The sequence below is a fragment of the Tripterygium wilfordii genome, chromosome 15 (genome assembly GCF_013401445.1).
Source record: "Tripterygium wilfordii isolate XIE 37 chromosome 15, ASM1340144v1, whole genome shotgun sequence".
Lineage (NCBI taxonomy): Eukaryota > Viridiplantae > Streptophyta > Magnoliopsida > Celastrales > Celastraceae > Tripterygium > Tripterygium wilfordii.
The window spans coordinates 9,794,564-9,819,943 of NC_052246.1; the positions used below are offsets into that span (position 1 = coordinate 9,794,564).

Genomic DNA, 25,380 nt, shown 5'->3' on the forward strand with positions numbered 1-25,380 from the left:
TTTTTGTTTCTTGAGAAGACGCAGCATTTTTTTTTATATGTTGATCTCTTAAGCAGTATTACCTTTGCAATACCAAGAAAATGTTTTCAGGATCGAACCTGTGACCTCTAGATACACCCTTAACCGAATCAACCTTGGCCTTTGCGACAATTTATATGAACCCTTCTTGCTGTCTGTGCTTTGGCAACGTATCACAGGATAATCATGGGGAAAAACCCTTTGTAAAAAGGAAACAGAGCACAAAAGCCTGTCTCTATTTTATATATATAAATCAATCTGTACAAATTATTTTTTTTTCTTGAAAAATAAATATCAAAGAACTAAATGCAAAGATTGAGGTAAACTATGGAATTGAGGGAGGTTCTCTAATTAGAAGTTCAGATGATCTAGAGAAACTTGAACATTGAACTTCTTCTTTTGTGCTTGTGATTGTTCCTTTGCCTGCAACATTTGGCTTTTCGAATTCCTCATTCTCATGCCTGATCTCCTTGAGCATTGCTGCTACATCCTTCATGGTGGGTCGTTCTTCTGGACTAGGATTTATGCAGAGGAGAGCGACCCCGAGTACTTGAAGCATTTCTTGAGTTTGCGTGCCTGATCGCAGCACTAGTTGCGGGTCAAGAATTGCTGTGAACTCTCTCCTTCTGTCTCGAACTTCTCTGGTTATCCAAGTAACAATATGAGCACCCTCTGGAATACGGTTATCTGTTGGTTGTTTCCCGGTTAAAACTTCTAGGAGCACAACACCATAACTGTACACATCACTTCTCTCTGTGATTCTGAAACTGTATCCATATTCTGCAACCCTCAAAAAAATTATAGACCTTACCTCACTAAACTGCATCTTCAAAAGAAAAAGAAAAGCTTAAAACAATATGTACTTACCAGGAGCAATGTAACCATAGGAGCCTGCTATTGTGTTGGAAGCTATAGAACATGAAGATGAGTCAACAAGCTTTGCAAGTCCAAAGTCTGCAAGGAAAGCTTCGAACTGTGGTCCTATCAAGATGTTATTGGCCTTGATATCACGATGAATGATCGGAGGAATACAATCATGGTGAAGATATGCCAAACCATGAGCTGCTCCCAGTATGATCTTGTATCTTGCATCCCAATCAAGGAACATGTTCTTCTCGTGGAGCACTCCAGCTAAACTTCCATTGCTGATGTAGTCAAACAAGAGTAATCTGGTTTTTCCATTGTTACAACATCCTAGAAGACGTACTATGTTTTTATGCCTTATTGATCCAAGAGTCTTTACTTCTGCAGAAAACAAGTCTCTCTCTGGAGCTTCTCCTCTCCTTACTGGCCATAGCTTCTTGACTGCGATCACCTGTCTCGTTGCAGTTTCAACACGGTAAACCATGCCTGAGCAACCCTTTCCGACAACATTTGAATCAGACATTCTTGTCACGATATCATTCACTGAGAAATTTAGCTTTTGAAATGGAATAAAGTTCCACTCCAAGTCATTTTCTTCATGATTCCTCCCTTCATTAGCACGGATAAATAAAATTACTCCAATGATCACAATCAATGTGGTTACAACTACACTTAGAACCGTATAGATGATAAGTTTTCTGGTGGGATTCCTGCTATGAAGATTTTCACTTGAGTGACATCTGTTTTTATTTATGCAGAGCCCTGGATTGCCTGCAAATACACTGGTGGGAAGATCTTTGAAGAACTTGGTGTCGGGAAGGAAGCCAGAAAAATTATTGTACGAGACGTCCAGGGAAACAAGATTATCGAGAGTGCCAAGCATTCTCAGGCTTCCTGTAAGCATGTTGTGGGAGATGTCTAAGTTGGCAAGCTTTGAAAGATTTGAAGTGCTTTCTGGGATAGGACCTGTCAGCGAATTCCAACTCAAATTCAGGAGGATATCTAGTCCTTGCAACCCACCAATCTCAGCTGGGATAGGACCGGATATTCTGTTGCTGCTGACATCAAGTAACTGTAAATCTTTACAGTGTCCCAGTGATTTGGGAATCAAACCAGTAAGGTAGTTTTTGTACAGTAAAAGCTTGTTCAAGGATGTTAATTTGCCTAGAGTCTCCGGAATGGTGCCTGCTAAGCTGTTCGTCGAAAGGTCAAGAACATTAACACCGGCAAGAAATTCAAAAGATGCAGGAATTCTGCCTGTCAGATTATTTGCATGCAAATCAATCATTTCTAGCAGAGTGCAGTTGCCAATTTCAGGTGGAATCTCGCCAGTAAATTGATTCTCTGCCAATTCCAGGAAGCTCAAATTGTGCAAGAGTCCGATTTCTGATGGAATTTGGCCAGTGAAGTTGTTTGCTCCTAGTCGTAGACGGATCAAACTACTGCAATTCCCAATATCAGGTGGAAGTTCACCTGAAAATCTATTTGAAAGCAACAGGAACTGGGTTAAGTTCTTGAGATCAAACAGTGAATTTGGAACTGACCCAGTAAGGAGGTTGTGTGAAAGATCCAATGCTTGGAGTTTCTTGCAGTTGGCGAGTTCAGTGGGTAGGCGTCCGTGGAGCTGATTCTGCCAGGCATAGAAGAGAGAAAGCTCCTTCAGTTGTCCAATGGCAGCTGGAATCTCACCAGAAAATCTGTTGTTATCCAATTCAAGTTGCTTCAGACCTGAAAAGTTGCCAACAAATGGTGGAATTTCACCAGATATGTTGTTCTCAGACAAAAGAAGTTCCTCCAATGCCAGCAAACCAGCAAAAGACTCTGGAATTTCACCAGTCAGAGAATTCAATGACAAGTCTATGACAATCAAACTGGTACAATTCCCCAAAGCTGCAGGGATTATTCCTCCAAGATTGTTCTGCCATAATAACAATCTCTTGAGATTCTTCAATGAAGCTAATGCATCAGGAATCACTCCAGAAAGTTGGTTTCCATACAGAAACAGATTTTCTAAGGCCGAGCAATTACCAATTTCCGGTGGAATCTCGCCGATTAGATTGGCTGTATAAACTGACACAGTTTTGAGATGCTTCAGTTCTCCCAAACTAGTCGGAATCTTTCCTGATATCCTGGTATCTGCAAGACCGAGAACGACTAGTCCTTTGCAATTTGATATCTGGATTGGGATATCACCATACATCCCTTTGTTTCCTCCGGCGCGAAAAATTTCCAGAGCTGACAACTTTCCTATCTCTACTGGAATCTTTCCTGAGAGCTGGTTATCATACAACTCAAGTTGTTGGAGCATTGTGCAGTTTCCGATTTCTCTTGGAATCTCACCCTCCAATAAATTTGTGTTCAGTGCAAGCAACCGAAGTTGAGACAGTTTTCCAATTTCAGCTGGTATATTACCTGTGAAAGCATTGAAACTGAGGTCCAAAGTGATCAAAGAAGACAAGTTCCCAATTGAAGGTGGAATCTCTCCAGTGAGGTTCCCATTTGAAATGACAAGAGATTGAATATGATTGAAAGAAAGGAACTGGATTGGGAATCCAGTTTGTAGATTGACAGAGCTGATTGTGATTTCTGTAACAAATCCACTGGTTGAGCATCTGATGTAATCCCATTTGCATGGATTTTGGTGGGTTGGATCCCATGAAGAGAAAGAAGCACCAGCAGCAGCATCAGAAGAAGAAGAATTGACAGATGAAAGCCATGAAAGCAGAGAAAGACCTTCCTGGTTCAATCCAGAGATTGTCTGAAACAAAGAGATGTTGAGAAACAAGAGAAAAGAAGTGAGTGCATAGGTTGACATGATGAATTTATTACTCTGCCACAGCCACTGCCACTGCCACTGTTGCCTCTCATTTAATCTAAGAGCGGGATCAGCCTCTAAAAATTCTGTGAATGTTTCTGTTTGATATGATACAGATTTCTCACAAAGGAATGCATACACAACACATGTTCTGGTGGTACCTCTGTTGATTGTGACAGTAAGTACAGATATACTAATTTGTATATTAAATCCTAGATATGCATAAAATGAAACCTCTTTTAGTCTCTGAATATTCTAGACACACTAGGGAAACACAGGTTCCACACTATTCACAAGTACAGTTATACAAAGCTTTTTCTTTTTTTATGCTCCGTTTGATTCAAGAAAAATCAACTTCTTGGAAAATTTATAGTTTTTTTTTTTTTTTGAGGGAAAAGCACATGTTGGGTAAAAATTTACAAAAAAAACTTCCTCGAAACAAACACAGAAAATACTGAATTTGATTTTCCTGAAAACAAACCGAGCATTAACTATTTACCTATTGCTGTTGTCAAGAAGTAATTTTTACAAGAAAACCCACATGTGCCTCCTATACATACATGTTTTATCCCCATCTAACCAGGTAACAGCTTGCCTTTTGCTACGTTGTATGTATATGGCAAGATTAGTTTAGGTTGAGATATTAACTTTTTAAGTGGTTTTCATACAATGATTGATGAACTTAAGAGAGTTAGTGAAAAGGACAAAGCAACCCAGAGAAATAGGTGGAGAGATCAACTTTTTTTCAATTAATTAATAAATAAATAAAGTTGGGGGGAGGGGGGGTAAGGTCTCAATATCAGTTTGGATGGGAAAAAAGGTTGGTTCTTATCAAAGAAAGAGAGAGAGAGAGAGGCAAGGGACGTTGTTGAAAAGGGGATAATGAAACTAGGTCCACTACTCCCATCCTTCAATCACTAGCAGAGGCCCTATCTACTATGTGCATGAACCAGCTTTAGCCATTTGACAAAAGCAAAACTCAAAATCTGGCATTTTGTCGCTGTCTCTTATCTGCTGTTGTTTCTTACTTGTTTGTCGGCAGAATATGCCCAAACTCCATCCCTTCCATTTAACAATTATGAATTCTCTCTCTCTCTTATCTGCAGTTGTTTTTTAAGATTGATTTTGGCCACCATTTATTCTACTTATTTTTGTTGCACTGTCAAAAAAATTCAAAAATTGAAGAAGCTAACAACACCAAAAACAATTTTTAAAAAAGGTTATGTCTTCCCTTATCTTTTGCCTCTTTACATGTGGAGGATTAAGATTGGGTTGTCGAGCGGGCTAGATTTGCGTACTACTTTCAACCGTGATAAGATTAAATTAGAAACCATAAATGCACGCGAATCGAAATTCTAAGGTAGACAATTGTACGACAGTAGAAGGAACCTCAAGTGTAATATGAGATCAAGAGCTTCTATCAGTAACAATGGTTTCAACTATCGCTAACTGCTATCAAATAAAACGATTGCGAGGAGAGCTGGCAATAATTCAAAAGGTGTAATGAATAGCACACTTGTTATTGAAATGAAAGAAAGAATACACTAACGAGAAATGAATCGCATCATGTTGAATTCAATTGTGCAAAAGTGTTTGCCTGAATAGAATAAAGCTTTCAAAAGTAATCGAGTACTCCATGTAAGAGAATAAGTGATTGAATGTAAATCGTTTGACAATAGTCATAATTGGTATGAATTGAAAGAAACAGTACTTAGCCGACTAAGGCGTTCAAAAATAAATTGACAAAGGATTGAGTCTACGAAAGAATTTAGCAATACTTAGCCGACTAAGGCGTTTAAAAATAAATTGACAAAGGATTGAGTCTACGAAACAATTTGACATTAGCCTAGGGGTTATATTTTCGGGCTTAGAAGTGAAAAATCCCTCAGGTCCGGAGTTCAAATCGATAGGACATGATTCCTTGAGATTTTTTGGATTTCGATGGTTGATGGTACAAGCCTACTTCTTGAGAGGGGTTAAAAGTTCTATTCTAGGCCTCGACCCAATCTTACTTGTGCACTGGGCTTCGACTCATGAACAAATTGGTGGCCCGTTGTGCGCATGGGATGTTCATTAGTTTAAAACTAGCCTAGGGGGTCACAAAGTTTCCATTGGACTGTGGCCTTCCTGGTCACCCAAAAAATGGATTGAGTCTACGAGTTGACTAGGCTGTTGTTGACGCTTGGTCGATTTGTGATTAGTTGAGTCGTGTTTTCTCATGTCTTCTTATTTTCCAGATTTATATTTGTTGTCTTGAGAATTATCAACAATTGTTTGTTTGTTCACTATCTCCATCATTTGTTATGAGGGGTGTTCACAATCAATTTTTCTAGGTTTTTTGTATTAATGGAATCAACCAATCAGTTTTTGTCGATTTTTCATTTTTTTGGGTGTTGCATTGGACATTAATGAAAATTCATAAAAGATATCATTTAGCGGGCAAATATCACTACATGCTAGTTCTCAAATAGCATTTGGTTAAGCACATAGAATCTCAAGAAACAAAAAAAAATCAACAAAAAACCAATTTAATTTTTTTTCAAATGCATGAATTTTTTTTTTCACCTTAGGTCGTTTCTGTCATGACCTAATTGACTTTCTAGGCGTCTTGGTAATTGGCACAGTCTAAAATTATTTTTGTTGTCAACACTATGCACGATCTTCAACTTAAGCCGAAGAACATTTTTACTTTTATTACTTGAGAACGCAAAGGTGTGCACTAGGTAAATCCATGCGAAGAACACCTTTAAACCTTTCTTTTTCTTAATTTATTTATTTTTTCTCTTGAAAAATGGATGTTAGGTCAATATTTTATTGGATGATGTCAATCAGACAAATATTACACGAATTCTGCATTTTCAAAAATAAATTAGGGTTTTAAAAGTGCATGTGGCGTGTTGGTTAATGTCTACCATCTTTGCTAAGTTATCTTGATAAATGTCAATTGTGACACTTAATAATGTGAATAGGGAGAATAAATGGCGCTTAGTCACTTAATTAACTAATTTTCTTTTTAGAAAAAATAAAAAGAAGAATAAACAAAGTAAAAATATACTATTATCTTCATTTATACAAATTTTAGGACCACAAGGTGAAAAACGTCCAATGAAATTCGGTCATATATATATACGAGGAATTCTCTCACGAGATCTTAAAATGAGGTCCTAAAATGAGATTCTAACTTTTAGAATTCACTTTTAAGGTTCAAAATATTTTTCAAAAATCTGGAAATACTATATTTATATTTTGATCGGTTTTACGAACCCAACGATATATTTTTTATTCGGAACAAAAATCAAATGCAACCTAAAAAGTGTATAAAATGTTTTTTGTTTTATATCCAACGATCCAGAATTATCATGCACTTTTCATGTTGAATTTGATTTTTGTTTCGAACAAAAAACATGTCGTTGGGTTCGTAAGACCGATCAAAATACAAATATATTTTTTTTCAAATTTTTAAAATAGAAGTTTGATCCTTAAAGTTAGGACTTCACTTTAAGATCTCATGAGAGAATTCCTATATATATATATATATATATATATATGTATATGTCCTTTCTATGTGATTAGTCATCTTCTGTGCTCCGACAACATTCTTTTGGATGTTGTAATTATAATCACAACTGTACTGATACACCAATGTGAGTTGTAAATTACTATCCCTAGAATACAACCAAACTTGGCAAGAAACTAATCATGTAAAGCCTCAACTTTTTTGCAACTCACGTTGGGGGTCCAACGTTGTAAAATATCTTTCATCGTATTTTCAGTAACTGGTCATATTTCTAGTAAGTGATGAGTGATGTATATGCATTCTAGTAAGAAAAATGCTTATTAAAACTCACAAATAGTACTCTCAATCAATCTATGTGAAAGTGTTGAATGTTAAGGGATTCTACATGTGAACCACTTAAGTGATAGGTTAATGATAAATTTCTCAGGGACAAAACCGTATGAACTCGGAAGGTCTTGAATTTGATTTCTATTGGGAGTAATACTGTTGTGGCCACAAGATGAAATTTTACTCAATTTATCTTATCGTTAGGTGAGAAACTTATGTGCGCACTAATCTAATGGCTATCCCACATGTGTGTTTAGAATCAATAACTATCCTACATGCCACAACAGCCATATGTATTAGGGATAAAAATAAAATCGTAAATTAGGGGTATGTAACAACACTCTTCTAATAAATCTGACATTTTCTAGGTAAAGCAATAACCATAAGCGTTTATATGAATTTTAGTAAATCAAATTAATTATTGGTAAACAATAATTACTCGCAAAGGAGACTATTTTTGTGGTTGAACTTTGTAATCCGAAAATTATTATGGAAAAATAACTCTAGCCTACCAAAAGCTAATTAATACAACAGCACAAATTCTATGGTTCTAGAGAAATGTTGAATGATAGAGATGAGCAAAAAAAAATCTTGAGGGTAGAGAAGAATGTTGTTAAGGAGGAGAAGAAAGAAAGAGAGAGACAAATATAAAGAAAATGAAATATCACAATAGTGTGGGTCTTGGACAGTTGTGTTGTGGTTTAAAAGAAAGAATCCCAGGTTGGATTATATATTAAGGGATATGGGCATTCCATGGCCCCCATGCTAGCAAACGTTTATGTGGAGTGGAGCCAACTAATTCCCCAAAAATCACTCATTAATTAATTTGATGACTTATTTGTGCAATTTAATTGGATTTGATATTTTGATATTGACCCATCACTATATATATATATATATATATATGAATTCTCACATAAGAGTACAATGTAAGGGTGTAAAATAAGGGTAGCTTTTTATTGGTGTGAATGAATGAGATGACAAGTGGGGTCCACTGTTTTGGGTGTCACATGTTTCAAATCAATGGTGTAAATATAAATCCTTATTTTACACCCTTACATTAAAACTATATATCAGCAATCTATTTTGGTTCATTTTCTTTTTCCCTTTATAGTGCCAAACCAGATTGTAAATAGGGCTAATTTTGTATAATATGAAAATTGTATTAATTTTCAAAGATATTATTAGATTGACCCATATATATATATTTACCCCTCACACTTTGCAGTTATGCTACTCGTCTCTGAGGTGTATATACCAGATTTAAAATACATGTGATTGCTAGGACTAATCTTTTGTCGCACACTTTTAGGAGGGATGGGGTTTAACGAAATGCCCCAAACCATGGGGCCTTCAATAATTGGTTTTCCTTAGTGAAATGCCAGTTGGGCCATTTTGCACCATAGAAAACACCAAGCTATAAGATTGGATTATAATTTAAATTGATTCAAGTATTGGATTTTAGAGAATCACAGCTCAGATGACACTCATATATGTGGTATCTCCTCATAGAGGTCTTAAGTTTGAGTCTCCCCCATCCTCTCTTTCCCTTTATCCAAAACAAAAAAGTATTGGATTTATGATAATGAGGGTTTAGGTTAATTTTGTAGTAGGTGGAAAATGGTGGATTATAACTTTAAATCTTAGAACCATCATTTTCAAATTGGACTTGGGACATTTCCAAGCCCAATGGACTTATAAATTGTGATCCAAGACCAACCCAATAATCCAATACTTCATGCTGAAGCCTGTTAATATTGGGCCATGAAGATTTATTGGTTAGCCTAGCCCAATCTCTAATTAGAAGCCCAATATACCATGAAGATTGGAGACCTCATGTCCCAATATTCAAGAAACTCATTCAACAACTTTGAGACCAACGAGAGTTGGTTTAGTTAGCAATTGATTGAGTTAAACATATGTGTGTTCAATGTTCGATTCTAATCACAAATCTCATTCTTTGTGGTATTTTTTTTTTAAAAAAAAAACACCTTTGAGAAGTAAACTTTCATGGCCCACAAATTTCATTCCTCCAAGTCAAAAGGCTAAAAAGAAAAGACAAAAATTCCTTCCTCATCCACAAAGCTTGGAATAATAATGTAACAAGATGCTTAAACATAAAACCAAGCAAATAAAGAAGATATCTAGTTATCTCCCCTGAAATTGCTCATTAACACACTGTAACCATGTCCTTCATGACCCAATATAACATAGGAGGCTCTTGCTTGAATTTGAGCAAATACTGCAGCAACACTAAAGCAGTTCCATCCAATGCAGCAGGGCTCCAACTGAGGAATACTGTTTCTGCATCAAGTCTTCATGCCCCCAAATTAACACGTTTTTCCCAACTATCTTTGGGAAGAAATATGGGGATTATTGAATATGGTGCATTAGCGAAGACGAAGATCAAAGAAGATCAATGGAGGGTGTGGTGCAGCCACAATGATTCAAGTGCTGATCATCAAAGATCCTTGCCTTCTCCTGTAGTGTCCCTAATCCAAGATTTCTACTCCGCCATCAATTATAAGGATCTCCAAAAGCTGGATCAGGTTCTTGCAGACGATTGTGTGTTCATAGATCTCATTTTCTACAATCCATTCGCCGGAAAACAGGTTTTTCCCCTTTTCCCTTCTCCATCTTAGCCTGATTTGATAGTATTGTACATGAATAATTTATAAAATTAGTGTTCGTATAGTTTCAAATTTAAGCACATATGAATATGTGATGTAACCCAACTTTCTGATTGATGACACTCACTCCTGTGGAAGTAGAAAAATTGTTGAACCCACCCAATTAAACTTGTGTGTTTTTATTATGTCTTTCTGCTCTCTCTTTAATTAACTGTTGAATATTAAGAGAGAGCAGAAAGACATAATATTCAACAGTTATGAAAACAATAGTATATATAGATTATATGTTGTGGCTTTTTTTTTTTTGGTAAGTAATACTTTAATGGGAAAAAAATTTATGTCCCCTAGTGGTAGTTAGCTCCTTACATATGTCTAAGGGGGTAAATGTTAATTTCCATCACTGAAAGATACCCCCGTTCTAATTCAGTCACTCATTTCTCGTAAGTTATGTTTTGGTCACTGACCTTACATAATCGTTTCTCGATCAATTTTTGGCTCTTCTCGATCAGTTAACGAACCTAATATGGCATCAAAAAGTCAAGGAAACTGTTTCGGGTCTCTCATATGAAAATTAATATTTTAATTATTTTGCTTCTCCGACCTCTCTGGTGCTCTCTTCCTGAAAAAATAAATTACACTTTTTGTTCCGACGACCCCCATACTACAATGTCTCAAGACCATATCCCTCATCCCTACCCACAACTAGACCCTCTCCAATCCGATCACACCATCCGGACATATATGTGTGGAACAAGTTAAACTAATAAGTTAGACATGTAAGAACAATAAATAATCGTGACAAATTAAATAAACTTGTGCACCGCAGTAGCAATGCACCTTCCATGCAGAGACCATAAAGAGCCTAACAAACCTTGACACAATCTTCTCCAATTCACTGACACGTTCAATCCCAACCCAACTACAGCTAATTTGGATTCTAAAGAAGAAGAGATGCCTGAGAAAATTGAAGAAGGAAATTGAACAAATTGCTGAGTATATATATTGAGTGTTCTAATTTTTTTTTCTAGGATTTTTTTGAATGCCGAAGAAGATAAGATGTGGTGACAGTGGTGTCATTATAATTTTACAAAAAATAAAAGAAATTTTAAACTCACCAACTTGTCAAGCCACACCATTCCAAAATACAAATATATTAAGTTTTGATCCATGTTAGGTCGTTGACTATTCGATGATAAATACGTAACATTTGAAAAATGAGTGACCAAATTATACATTTTTATAAGGTATATATAAAGTTTGATTCTACTTCTCTCAAAAAACTTAAGAATGTGTAAATGACGAATATTTATTTGGGCATGTACAGGGCATCATAAACTTTCTTTCACATGTCATGGAAGCAATGGGACCAAATATTCATTTGGTGATGAGCCACGTCAAGGCACAAGACAATTCTTGTGCAACTGTAGATTGGAATTTAGGTAATTAATTAAGTTCATAAGCCTTCAAAATTCCTCAAATTTTTATGTCATATATAAAGAGATTCTCTAGTACGGATTTAAAATACGACCTTAAAATGTGGATTATTTTTTGAGAGTATTAAAAAGTCAAATGACAATTGAAACTCACTAATTTGAGTCCCACTTGTATGCAAAAACAATAGAGATTATCTATTTAAGTCTGCACTTGAGAATTTCTCTATATATTACTTCAGCTACCTATTTCTCTTTATTCATCATATCATTTAAATTTAAATTACTAATTATATTGTAAATGGGTACTGGTATGATATAATTAACTAAACAAGTTACCCTTATTATCTATATCTATATTACTCTTTAAAAGTGGAATCTTAAATATATGTATTCTATTATTGTGACATGTGTACTGTTTCAGTACCTAAATAGTTGGTATTTGTCCTAAGTAAATTAAAAAAATTAATCAATTAAATATTGTAAGTTCTATATATGGAAAGATTTAAAATCCAAATTTAATTAAAATATTGTTGTTAACACTATCAAATTTTGACATGTCTTTCCTTATTTAACTTGATTTCAAATTTAAAATAATTAGATTATTTAAATTTAATTCTTACAAATAGTTAGAATTACATTGTTTTGACATATGTACTAAGTTAATGTCAATGCAAAAATCTGCACGACAAACACATTAGTAGTTGGGGTCTAAGTTGTGACGTAGATGGCGAACCTCTGACATATAAAAGAATCTCTGACATGTAAAGGTAAAGGTAGGACGTCCCTTCATGGCTCGGGGACATTCTGATACTCAAGTTAGTTGTCTTCCTCAAAAATGAATTAAAATATCTAACGTTGTAATTCAGAGTGCATACCTCATCTCAGGTTAATAGTTCATTTTATAGGCACTGTGAGACATTTATTGGGATTATCTTATCTCGGTTGTTGAGTTTATTAGGATCTCAATTTGATCCTTACCTTGAGGTTGCTGTAATTGTTGAGGTTAATCTTGTAGTTAGGGTTGTTATGACAGGAGGATGATTGTATCTTAATCTCTGGAATGACTCTTGATCCTCCCTGGGTTGAGTTTACAAAGCTTTTTTACAAGAGGTCATCCCTCTATATGCCACCTCTCATGTTGACTAGGCATGACATTTTTAATTCATGCACAATTGTCCCCAGGCCTTCACTCAATCTTTTCCTTTCTTTTAAAAAAGATGAGATGATATCTTAGAGTTGTTTGTACCATGTCTTGAATTGATTTTTTTTTTGACATCTCATCTCCAAAAAAAATGCACTCTTTGTCTTCTTTTTTTGCCTAGCAAACCATGCTCTGGAGCAGGCGTGGCACCTAGAGAGGGCATGGCACCCTGGAGTGTGTTCCTGGAGCATGCATGGCACCTTGGAGCGTGGTATGGTGTTTTGGGAGCGTGTCCTGGTACGTGGAGTTGGCGTGGCGCCCTAGAGCGGGCATGGTAGACCATGCTTGGAGCACTCATGCTCAATTTGACTTTGATGTTGGATTTTTGGTTTTTATGTTCTTCTTTATGAACTTCTTCAGTTGGTATGGTATACATCTTCGGTTATGCCTCCGAAAATGTGCATTCTCAGCAAGATCATGCAAGTTTGGATCTCGACTTCAGTGATGCCTCTTCGGTGAGATTATGAAAGGCAGTCATATTCGAGGTAGGCCCTCAGCTTTAGGGATGCCTCTTCTACGAGATCATACGAGGTAGGCCATTAGCTTTAGTGATGCATTTTCGATGAGATCATGTGACATAGGTCCTCTACTTTAGTGATGCCTCTGGTGAGATCCTGTCATGTAGGTCCTTGACTTTAACAATGTCTTTTCGATAAGATCATGCAATAGGACCTCAGCTTCAGTGATGCCTCTTCACCGAGATCATTCGAGGTAAGTCCTCGGCTTCAGTGATGCCTCTTAGATGTGAGATCACGTCAGGTAAATCCTCGGCTTGGATGGTGTCTCTTTCTCAAGTTCATGTGAAGGTGGACCTCAGCTTGCAACAATGCCTTTTTGGCAAGCCTATGTGAGCTTGATCCTCAACTTTGAATGATGCCTATTTGGCAAATCTACGCGATATTTGACATCGGCTTGGAATAAAACCTTTTTGGCAAGCTATACGATGTTGATCCTCGGCTTAGAGTGATGCATCTTTGGCAAATCTATGCAAGGTTTAGGGACAACAATTTGTGCTTGCCCCGCCCCGACTTGTGCTGATTTTTCCCGATCCGAGGCTTGTGTAGGGCAGGGATAGGGCAAGAATCTCAACCCGCATGCGGGGTTGGGCGGGGACAGGTCTACCTCCTAACCCGACTTGAACCCGCTTCGCACCCTGCCCTCTATACATGTATATATATAGAAAATAATTATATATGTATATAGTTATTTTAATACTAGGGATATACGGGTGCCATCATTTTAATACTAATGGTTATTTTAATATAATATATTGAATTATTGTGTTTCTTCAATCAAAAAAACGTTAAGTAGCTTAGTTTTTTTTTATCAGATTAAGTAGCTTAGTTTGTATGAGCATTAGTCATATATGTAAGATGTCTCAAGTTCTATTCTTGATAAAAATATTTTAAAAAAATTCATAAGCAGAGATTTCCATGCGGGGCAGGGACGAGGGTTAAATGTTGCCCCAACATGCGGGGCGGGGGTAGGGGCAGATCAATGATGCTCACAAGGTGCTTGCCCCGTCGTTTGATAGATTGAAGCTCCTTCATCATTGCCCTGAGCTCCTTCTGCCCTTTGTTGGCACTCCTCTTGCATACGACACACTACTTCTTCGATTTCTCTAGAAATCTATCTTCATCTTTCTCCAACTAGCTTTATTGCCTTTCCCTAGCTTTGAGAGGGGGCACTTCCTTCAGCTTGGTTCTTGCTCTAGTGTTCTTATCATGATGCAGCTTAGAGGTTTCAATGGAAAAGTACTCGTTTCCCAAAGACAGTGCCAAATTGTCAATGTAAAAATTTGCACGACCCACACATTAGTAGTTGAGGTCCAAGTGTGACGTTGATGGTGAATCTCTGACCTGCAAAATCAAAGAGAGGGAGGTCCTTCGTGGCTCCGGGCACTCCGACGCTCAAATCAATGTCTCTCTCAAAAAAGAATTAGAGCATCTAATGTTGCTATTCAGAGTGCATACCTCATCTCGGCTTGATAAATCCTTTTATAGACATTGTGAGATGTTTGTTGGGAATATCATATCCCACTTGTTGAGTTTGTAAGGATCTCGATTTGATTTTAGCATTGAGGTTGTTGTGATTTTTGAGGTTGATCCGATAGTTAGGGTTGTTATGATATGAGGATGATCGCATCTCAATCTCTGGATTAACTCTTGATTCTTCCCTACGTTGACTATACAAAATTTCTTTATGGGAGGTTTTCCCTCTATGTGCATGTGCCACATGTCATGTTGACTAGGCATTGTGTATTAGTTAAATATTATAATTTAACATATGGGAAGATTTAGAATCCCAATTTAATTAAAATATAATTTTTAATGTTATAAAAATTGGTTGACCATTTATTTCCTTTTTTTTATTTTTTTATTTTAAATAATTAAATTATTCAAAATTTAAATCTTACAAATAGTTATAGAAATATAATTTTAACACAACTTTCAATAATATTTGTATTATAAAGAAGACACGAGACCCATGCTATAATAATTATCTTTAATTGTTATATTTATTAAATTAATTCCAGTTCGTATTAATGCAATTTTATATATTTTCAAAACCAATATCAAACTCTATTATGTTGTTATGTACATTTTTTTGAGTGTTTAACTATATGATACGTGTACTTTTTGAGTGTTTGATTGTTTAATATTAGAAACGTTTAAACCATTTAAATATTTAGCTGCATTTTTTATTTTTAAATAATTAAATTATTACAAGTTTCTGCATGTGACCTCTATATTTTAAAAAAAATAGAAAATTTACACCAATCAAAATTTTTGGCTGCATTTTTTATTTTTCCTACTACAGTTCACTTTCTTATGACTATTACTTTTATCAATTTTTTGTGATTATTGCTTCAAAAAAATATTAAAAATAATGGCACAGGTTATTTTAACTCTAGGGTAACACAATAACCACTAGTACTTCAGATGATACTCATGTGTGTCAGTGTGTGATATTTTATAGAGGTTTTGAGTTCGAACATCCCCATCCCCTTCCCTGTAATTAAAGAAAAAAAACTGATAGAGTAACACACATTAAGACAAAAGCCATTGATTCAAATCCGATAAGAATTTTTATCATTAAATTGTTCGTGGGAAAATTAATATTTTAAGAAAGAAAATATATTCTAAATCCTCTCTAATTGGTATTTAGTATTTCATATTTAAAAATAATAAAAATCATATTATTTGGTATAATAATCTCTTACATTGAACAGGCTCACACCTAATTTAGTTAATACTTTTATACTCCAATAATATTAAAAAAAAAAAAAAAAAGGTGGCGGAGACACATGGGGATAGGGGGCCGAGCCCCCTGATTTTTTTAAAATTTTTTATATATAATATTAAGTGTTTATATTAATACAAGTGTTATTCATTTTTAAACCATTTGTGTTTTTATTTTCAATGTCTTATTCATTCGTGTTTTTGTTTTCAATCTCTTATTCGTTTATAAAGTATCTAGTTCTTTGTTTTAAAGTATATATTCTATGTCATGATTTTTTTTTCATTCATTATCTATTGTTTTCAATTAATCTCTCAATTCATGCTGATTTTATAAATTAAAAACTTTGATACATGGACTAAGTTACTTGAATATTAATTTGCGACATCTCTTCGGGATATGATCACATTACCTGGTGGTTATGCGTCGACTTTGTGATTGTTATGTTTTTCTTATAAGTACACGATCTTTATGTACGCAATAATACTTTTGTTTTCCACTTTGATTTTGTTATAATTAATGAGAAATTGAGTAGTTTTTCATTAAATAGCCCTCTAAAATTTCTTCGGGGGTGCTGCCTCCGAACTCTCATCAAGTTTTAGGCCCCCTCATATAAATTGCTGGCTCAGCATCCCTGATAGTTGAGAGAGAGTTTTCCCTATTTGAAAGTTGAGGGTTTGATTTTTACCAAACCCGTACATGGAATTTTTAAACTTGATTTGCGAGCTATTATGCAGACCTTAAGTTTATTAAAGTTACACCCGAAAGGTTTATTAAATTAGGGACTAACATTTTTGTGATTGTCTTTTGGTGCAAAGAAATTGTTGAAGGCAGCCAGTATTGCTTTTGGCGAATTCCAAAATCCAGCTGATTAGGCTTCAACGATGCTCTCCTGCTCATGCTCATCATGAATTTGGTGTTAAGAAACAGAATTACAAAATAAATAAGGATCTTATTAGAAATCTTGTATGAGTTAATAATCAGTCTATACACACACATACATACATACATACATACATACATACATACATACATACATATATATGTATATATTATTCTTGGTCATTCATTCTCTTTTATGGGATTATCATGTCAGTTTAATTGCAATTCAAACATTACATACAAACAATCCAGCAGCATGTTTTCATCAATTCTCAGAATCCCATATTGAACAGCTGGTTTCCTCATCCTCTGATCATTGCTCAATCCCACTGACCATCTCTTTCAATGGAAATATGGAATTCCAAATTCTCGAGTCTCTCATTGGCGTCGTACGTTCTCGATTCCATTTTGAAGTACGCGTTTTGCCTCTTGTGAGTCCACCATATCAGATGCTTGGAATCTTCGGAATTGCCTTCGAATTGTTGGACATTAAAGCAATATTTAATTAATGTGAATTGAATTTGAATGAATATATCTTATTAATTATCTTACATGATCACATGCTTTAAGTGAAGCTTTTGCCTAATACTATGTGAATTCGACATGTACACATGCTTGAATATATGTTGTAAATTCAGTGTTGCAAATGACTAGAATTGACTAAATTAGGGCATCAACTCCTCAATTATCATATCTTAACCAACTGAAATTCAAATGTCTTGAAACTTGAACCACATGCACATGAAGGTCTAATATATGTTCTAGAACTATAATAATGAGAATTTAAGTGCATCACATATATATTTAATCATATGCTTAAATTTCACCAAAACTAGGTTTAACCTAATTTTGTGCATAGGTGTTCTTTGTGAACGTGGTGAACCAAATTAACTCCGATTTAAATGAAAATTTGTGTGCATCTTATTTTCATCACTATGAACATATTTGAATTAGGAAAGTTTAAGAGGAAAGATCATTTACACTGAGTTTGTAAAATGACATTGAATTTACACTTAGAATTTATCGGTTTTCACTATTAGTGACCTATTTGCTTGGTTGAGTGACCAAACGATTTCCGATTGTTATGAAATTTTATACGGGCATTCTAATACGTATAAAATGATTTATCATCAAGTAATATGAATTTTCTGGCTTGTTTTTCAAATATAATTAACCTATGTTTTTGATATGAAGCTCTTTGAACTTACATGCGATTGGGGAGTTCTAGCTCCTATTTCTTGGTAGGTTAATCATCATTGTGGTCTCATATGACTCAGAATTCAGTATGTTCAAGAGATTTGAAGTGCGGTTTCTAAGAACGAGTTTGGAGCTCTAGGAAACTATGAAAAATCCTATTTTCACCAACTTACCACCAAGGACTTGACATGATGATCGAGAGGAGTCTTAGGGATAAGCATTGGGGTCATATGGAAGGTATTCAAGCAGTCATTGAAGTAAAAAAAGACATGAAATAAAGATGTGCAAAATTCTATACTCGAGTAGAAAATCGATCGATCGGTTTGTGTTCCCGATCGATCGGAAGTGGATGGCAGTACTTCATCTTTTATGACAGAGTTGATTCGCGATCAATCGGTGACCAAGTCCGATCGATCATGTAGTAACCGGTTTTCGTCCGGCCCAAAAAATAAAAAATAGAAAAACACAAAAAAAATGCAAAAGTCTGTACTTGACCCACAAGCCCACGGATATTCAAAAGTTTGTTTCTTGAATCCTTAAGCCCATGAACACCCAAATATTAGCCCAATAAAACCAAACCCTAGAAATTATATACAAAATAAGGAAATTAAAAGATTTTGGGAAATAAAACCTTAAAAGGAAAAGGTGACAATTTTTTAGGGTTTTGCATAAGGAATGAAAAATACAAAAAGGAGTAATTTTCTTAGGGTTTCTAAAGAGGAAGAAAATAAGGTTTAAGGGGACTTTTTGGTAAAAGAGTAGAAATAGGGTTTTTGTGTGAGGTGGTACGACATTATATAAGGGAGCTAAGGGGGAGGAGAGACACAGAATGGAGAGGGAGAGAAAAAGAATTGAGAGGGAGAGCCACACAAGAAAAAGAGAGGTGGCATATAGAGAAGGTTTTGAGAAGAGAGGAGCCACACACAAAAGGGGGACACCATTAAGAGAGCAAAAGGAGAAGTTATTGTGGATTCTGCTGGCGTTCCATTCCTGTCTGTTTGCTTCAATTCAGTACGGTTATGCTACTTAATTGGTGTCTGCTCATGTTAGTGGTGTATTCTATATTGTCAGATATTGAGAATGGAATTGGATGAATAGGCAAGCTAAGCAACATGTTGGTCTGCACGTGTTAGTTTATTATGAAACTTGGCCTGTGTTTATATGTGTATGCTAGATCTTGGATGGTTTATCTATATGTTTAATGGTATATGTAGGCTTGTTCATTGTGCTAATATGTTTGTTTCATTGTGCATATAACCCATGTATGCTTACTATGCTTGTTTTGTCCATACGGCTTCAGTGTAGGCTTCGTTCATTACATCACTGCTGATTGATTGATCAAATAAGTTTTGAATGTAAACTTTGTGTATAAACAAATCAGATCTATTTTGGAACGGAAAATTGTGTTCATTTGAGGGAAAATCATAATATGAGCTTGATTTAATTTTAAACCTTGGTTTGTGTTTGGATCCCCAATTTTGACCTATTTCCTTTTATCTTGGAAGAGGGTCGGGCTTGGATATTATTTGGGCCGGGATCCATGGAAGCGCAGGAAGTTTTGGGATTTTGTTTAAGTTATTGCAATTTTTGTGTTACGTATGTATATTTAGCTCTTATGTTGGGTAATTCATTCATGTTGACTGGTATAATTTGGATATTTATTATTCGTATTATTTTTTATTTATTATGGGTATATGAGTTTAAAATGGAATGTAGGTCATTTCAATTAAGGAAATCATAATTTGGATTATGGGTCTTATTTGATTTCACTTATGAATTTGCCATAAGTTGTCAATAATAGGTTAAATTGATAGATGACACTTTCCTAAATAATTATTTATACCATAAGTTGGTATTTTAAATTTAACTTACCAAAAGTTGGTAGGGTATTTTCATTAAACTTATCATAAGTTGATAGTAATAATTCAAACTTTTTTCCAAAACTATCATAAGTTGATAGTAATATTCCAAAGTTTTTTTCAAACACTATCATAAGTTGATAGTATTATTTCAAACCTTTTTTCCAAAACTATCATAAGTTGATAGTATTCTTACAAATCTTTTTCTAAAAACTATCGTAACATGATAGTATTTTTCATGCAAACTTTTTCTCAAAACAATTAATTACATCTTGCAAAGAGCAAGTTTCATAGCCATTAATTAATTAGGGTAACCGTTTTCAAACGGGAGTTATGGGGTGCCTAATACCTTCCCCACACTCAATCGATCCCCGTACTCCTTTTCTCTGGTTCGCAGGTCTTTACGGTGTCCAATTGCACCTTAAATCAATTGGTGGCGACTTTAAACATTTTTCATCCTCCAACATCGATCAGCGTCGTGACCCCGGTTGCGACAGGTCGGAACACGTGCAAGGGCACCATTTCATGAATGTCAAGAAAAGAGGGAGAGAAGGAAGATACTTGGAGGAGAAGATGCCACATCACCTATATTCCTTGTTTGGCATTCTCGTATTCAAGACTTGAGCTTTATTGGGGATTCCTTTGTTGCAACCAAACAACACTTAGTAAAAGAAGATATTACTTGATTCTTGGAGCCAAAATGAAGGGACAAGATGACATAGTACAATGTGCATCCATGACTGAGAATTAAAGAGATTTTGAATGATCAAGATTTACAAGTACATGTAGATCCAATGGTTGATATCAAAATGTGCCAAGCTCTAACTTTTGGAGAAGTGGGCGATGGTTAGAAATCCTATGGCTAAAATTTGTTGATTCAAATATATCAAGGGCCAAAGTTGAGTCATGAATGGAAGGCTAAGTGATGCAGTGAGGTGTGGTGGAAAGAACACCTACTTGGACCTGCTGATTCGACACACAAATACCAGGAACAAGTCTACTTAAATCTGTTAATTCGATACACGAATATCAAATTTAAGGCTTCAAAACTTTGTTTATTCTAGCGAATACCAAAGAATTGGAAAAGACTAGTCGTCTGTTAAACGAAACACTAAACACTTCTAATAGGAAACAAATACCTAAAAATAAATATATAAAAGTACTCCTAATAAAAAAAGATACTAGACTCCCAGAAAATAATACTAATTGATTTACAAAAAATTGATTTCCTAAAATGCCAAAATAAAATATTTAATTGAAATATCTCAATCTCAATCTGCATCATTCTCCCCTTGTTGGAGAAAACTTGACCTCGAGTTTTAAAGAATTGTAGTAAGAAAACTCTGGATTTCTCGATCATTGTCATTGCAACAAAAGAACAAGCCTCCAACTCATGGCACTTTAAACTCTTGATTAAATTCAGAAACAACATTAATAAAGAGCTTTTTTCACGTGGGTCGTCAAGCCATTCTGGAATAATAAACTCCACATGTTGTATCTCTACAACAAGTCCTTGATGAAATCTTTCTTTAGCTACAAATTTTGTAGGTTTTTCCACACCAACAACTTGTTCTAATAGAAACTCCTTTATGTCTTGCGGATAATAATCAAACATTGATTCAGCCAAGTACAACTCTGACTTCCGATCTACCTTTGGGTCTTCAACATCGTTGTAATCATCGAAGATAGGATCTCCAATTGGATCGATGATTAGTTCTTCTACAAGAACTACCTGTGAATCGAAAATATCAAGAACATATATATATATATATATATATATATATATATATATATATATATATATATATATATATTATAACTAAATATATAATATATTACATAATTAGACTTGTTTATTTTAATACCACATCTATCAAAAAAATATACTTATATAGAATATACAACAATACCTAAACCTAATTTTCAATTGGCGGTATTCTAAAAATTCAACTTTCTTTCTCAAATTTCAATACAGTCCCACACTCCTACCACAGTCTCATTTGTCCCTCACATTCAACCCAAACTCCCTTCCAGAAGCAAAACCCATTCCCTGTACCACATTTGACCGAAACTCCCTTCCACCACTCTTGTTCTATAGCTCACTAAAACACAACACCACTTTCATCCGGTGACGGTCACTCACTCAGCCAACCACACGGTCACTCTCTCTACCTATTGCTAGGTCTCTCGACAACCCACTCACTCTTGGTCTCTCGCTCATTCTCTCGTGACCGACATAATCTCGGTATCACGATCACCCACACACTCTTTTTGCAAAGGTAATGTTTTCCTGGTTAATTGCTGACATTGAATGCTTCGAATGGATGGGTAATTAGAAATTATTTGGTCACAATGGATTTTAGGTTACAACAAACCTAATTTTGGTAACATTTGTTTTGGGTATAAATTTTTGGAGGCATACCTAATTGTGGCATCTTTGTTCTCTTTTTTGATGCCTAATTGTGGCACCTTTGTTCTCTTTTTTGATACCTATTTGTGGCGCCTTTGTGCTGTTTTTTTGATGCCCAATTGTCCTGGTCAAGCTTGTTCTTTTCTGTGGCAAGAATTGCTTCCTCTAGTTGTAGTTGACCCAACAATGTCACAAGAACACAATTCTAAGTAATCGATTTCTGGTTCTCATCATGCATCATATTTAGACAATTTTGTCATGCTTGCAGACCCATAAATATAATATTATCAAGTGTTGGTTGAATTCAAGAATATCTTCACACAATTATGGCACATTTGTTCTATTTTTTTATGACTAATTGTTGTCTAGAAAAAGGATTTTTGATAGTTGAGGTGGTTACCTATACATCATGTTGTTTCATATTGGCTGTAGTTGGTTTGGTTTGTTGTTTCATATTTGTTGTGAGATGGTTACCGAATATTGCCATCAACTATTACTCTAATGGATTGGGGTTAGTGAGTCAACAATATTGTTTTCCTATAATTGTTGTTCATGCTTGTATAGATCTATTATGAAATATTTTTGCCTAGTTCTTTATCTTGCTCTAGTGGACATTTCAGATCGTATACTTAGGAGGAGTTGGAGCAGGAGTTAGAGGAGCGCATGGATCGGATGAACTCTGAGTTATTAGATGAGTCTTGCAGCAGCGGATGCAGGATCAAGAATGGAGGATGGAGGAATTCTTTTCTCGGATATAGATGCGATCCCCCAGAAAAAACATTGAGGATGACCGTACTTTACCTTGATGGGGATCAAATTCTATTTGATAAAAATATTGAACCGTCTATTTATAATATTTATTTTTATTACATTTTATTTCTTACATATTTTGATAATATAGTTTCAATGAAATTATTTAGTTGATAATCATAGTTAAACTATAATAATATAGAATCTTAAAAATCATTATTATAAACTAAAAATTGGAAAATAAAAATATTATATTTAGCGACGGAATTGCCAAACAAATTCCATCGCTAATAAGTTCATATATAAAATTTAAAATATTCACTTAAGTAAATAAATATTTTGAAATTCAGCAAATTAATATTTAACGACGGAAGTTCCGTCGCAAAATGTGTGGCAAATATAACACTTATTTTTAAGTAAAAAAATTCAAAATTCAAAAAATAATAATTAGCTACGGCATTTCTGTCGCAATAGTCTCGTCAAATTAGTGACGGAATATTCCAATGCTAATGCCAAAAGTTTTATTTTTTTAATCCACTAAATTGCGATGGCAATTCCATCGCATAGCCCGTCACAAACATATCCCGTCGCTAAAATTTTGTCGCTAAGCCATTACTAAATTTTGTTGTCAAAATTCCATCGCAAAGTACTTGCGTCGGACAAATTTTCGTTGCAAGCATAATTAGTGACGGAATTTCACTATTTAGCGACAGAATATTCCATCGAAAAAAATTGTTTTCTTATAGTGTTTTGCAAAGAGAAGTTCCTATATCTTTTTTGGCTCGATCTACTTGATTGTATACCAAAGCACGTCTTAAACCCAAAATTCCATTCATACCCGTGAGGTCTTTGTTGTATTGAGAGAGTTACACACCAAATAGCATTGTGCTAATCCTTGTGTGAACATTGTTCTTCAACCACTATGTTTTTGATGATTGTGTGCCAAATGTGTGTGAGCATAATCGACTTGAATATGTCTTAAAATGTGAAAAAAAATGTTTTGATGATTGTTCACCAAAATACATGTTGAATACGTGATCTTGAGTGTGAACTATGATTATATCTTAACTAAATGATTTATGTGCGAATTGCTTATACTTTTAATGCTATATATGCTAGAAGTTTAATTATTTGATCATAACTAACCTATGCTTCAAGCATGAAGCTCAAACGAGCTTACAAGCATTTTTTAGAATATTTCAAGTTAAGTCTAAATACTCCAATGAATATGTGAGCTATCCGGTGGTCCAAGAATAGTCTTGGAAGACCTAGGGCTTGCTAAGAAATTCCTAAGTACCCTTGACAATCCACTAGATGCAAATTGGAGTAAATTTAGAAAATGCCATATTGGTAAGTGAGGTGGCTGAGCATGCTATATTTGTGTGGATGACATGGCACGTATAAATTATTGTTCAAGGTTGCCATATGGAGGCAAAGTGAAGAAGGAATGAAAGTTTATGTGAAAATAAAAGAGTAAGAATCAAGTGCGAGGTTTATTTACCTTATATGCAATCAAAATTCAAAGCTTTGAGAGTGATAGCCGTTTGAATTTTGAAAGGAGATGAGAATACTTTTGGAAGCTGATTTTATGGAGATGATTTCAACATTAATGCAGCATATTTTCACGTCCTTATTAACTTGATCGAGAGGTGTGTAAAGAAGAAGATTTACTGACCATACGGAGTTATTTGACTTGGAGAATATTTTAGAGATAAATGTGAAGTTCTACTATCCTTATGTGATCTGAAAATGAGGAGATTCAAAGTTGGCTATTGAAGGAAACAAAAATCAAGAGAAAATCAAGATAGAAAGAAGCTAATTAAAAGGCAACGGTCAAAGGACTAACTTTTGATTATGTGAAGACCAGAAAATTATGGAGCCACAATTCAAAGTCACAAAAGAAGGTATTTATGCAATTACAGCCGGCCCTATATCTCATTCAAAGGAAGTGTTCTAATTTCCATATATCATGAAGATTACACAAGACTAATTCATAATTTCATGGAGAAGATTTTCTATCAAACAAATGAGATATTAGATTGTTTATTTTGAAGAGAAAATCGGGGGTTTAACCAAGTGCATCAAATCAAAGAATTCAAGACATGATTGAAGCTTTGACAAGTCCTATGCTTTAGTATATTAAGCTAGCCATGCACAACAAAGAAAAGTGAATGAATTGCATACATTCTCTTGAGCCAATATCACACTACCTTTCTCTCATTCTTCCGTGAGCAAGC

At 34.9% G+C, this 25,380-nt stretch overlaps 2 protein-coding genes across 2 annotated transcripts; one reads left to right on the forward strand and one right to left on the reverse strand.

Annotated features, from left to right (window-relative positions):
- Positions 1-18: 18 nt before the first annotated feature.
- On the reverse strand, positions 19-3,979 carry LOC120017062 (LRR receptor-like serine/threonine-protein kinase RCH1). The gene is made up of 2 exons (XM_038870123.1): positions 886-3,979; positions 19-798 (listed from the first exon to the last, which is right to left on the reverse strand). Exons 1-2 carry the CDS (start codon positions 3,695-3,697, stop codon positions 344-346), a joined length of 3,267 nt encoding a protein of 1,088 aa, XP_038726051.1. The 5' UTR covers positions 3,698-3,979; the 3' UTR covers positions 19-343.
- Positions 3,980-9,766: 5,787 nt separating this feature from the next.
- Positions 9,767-13,180, forward strand: LOC120015952. The gene is made up of 3 exons (XM_038868481.1): positions 9,767-10,153; positions 11,496-11,610; positions 12,927-13,180. Exons 1-3 carry the CDS (start codon positions 9,908-9,910, stop codon positions 13,067-13,069), a joined length of 504 nt encoding a protein of 167 aa, XP_038724409.1. The 5' UTR covers positions 9,767-9,907; the 3' UTR covers positions 13,070-13,180.
- The last annotated feature ends 12,200 nt before the right edge of the window (positions 13,181-25,380 follow it).

What these genes read in the sequence shown, in the direction of transcription:
- LOC120017062 (XM_038870123.1), bottom strand. Translation starts at nt 3,697, where the DNA reads ATGTCAACCTATGCACTCACTTCTTTTCTCTTGTTTCTCAACATCTCT. An exon ending in CTATGGTTACATTGCTCCTG is followed by an intron (nt 799 to 885) that starts GTAAGTACATAT and finishes TGAGGGTTGCAG; the next exon opens with AATATGGATACAGTTTCAGA.
- LOC120015952 (XM_038868481.1), top strand. Translation starts at nt 9,908, where the DNA reads ATGGGGATTATTGAATATGGTGCATTAGCGAAGACGAAGATCAAAGAA. An exon ending in ATCCATTCGCCGGAAAACAG is followed by an intron (nt 10,154 to 11,495) that starts GTTTTTCCCCTT and finishes GGGCATGTACAG; the next exon opens with GGCATCATAAACTTTCTTTC. An exon ending in AACTGTAGATTGGAATTTAG is followed by an intron (nt 11,611 to 12,926) that starts GTAATTAATTAA and finishes TTTTTTGCCTAG; the next exon opens with CAAACCATGCTCTGGAGCAG.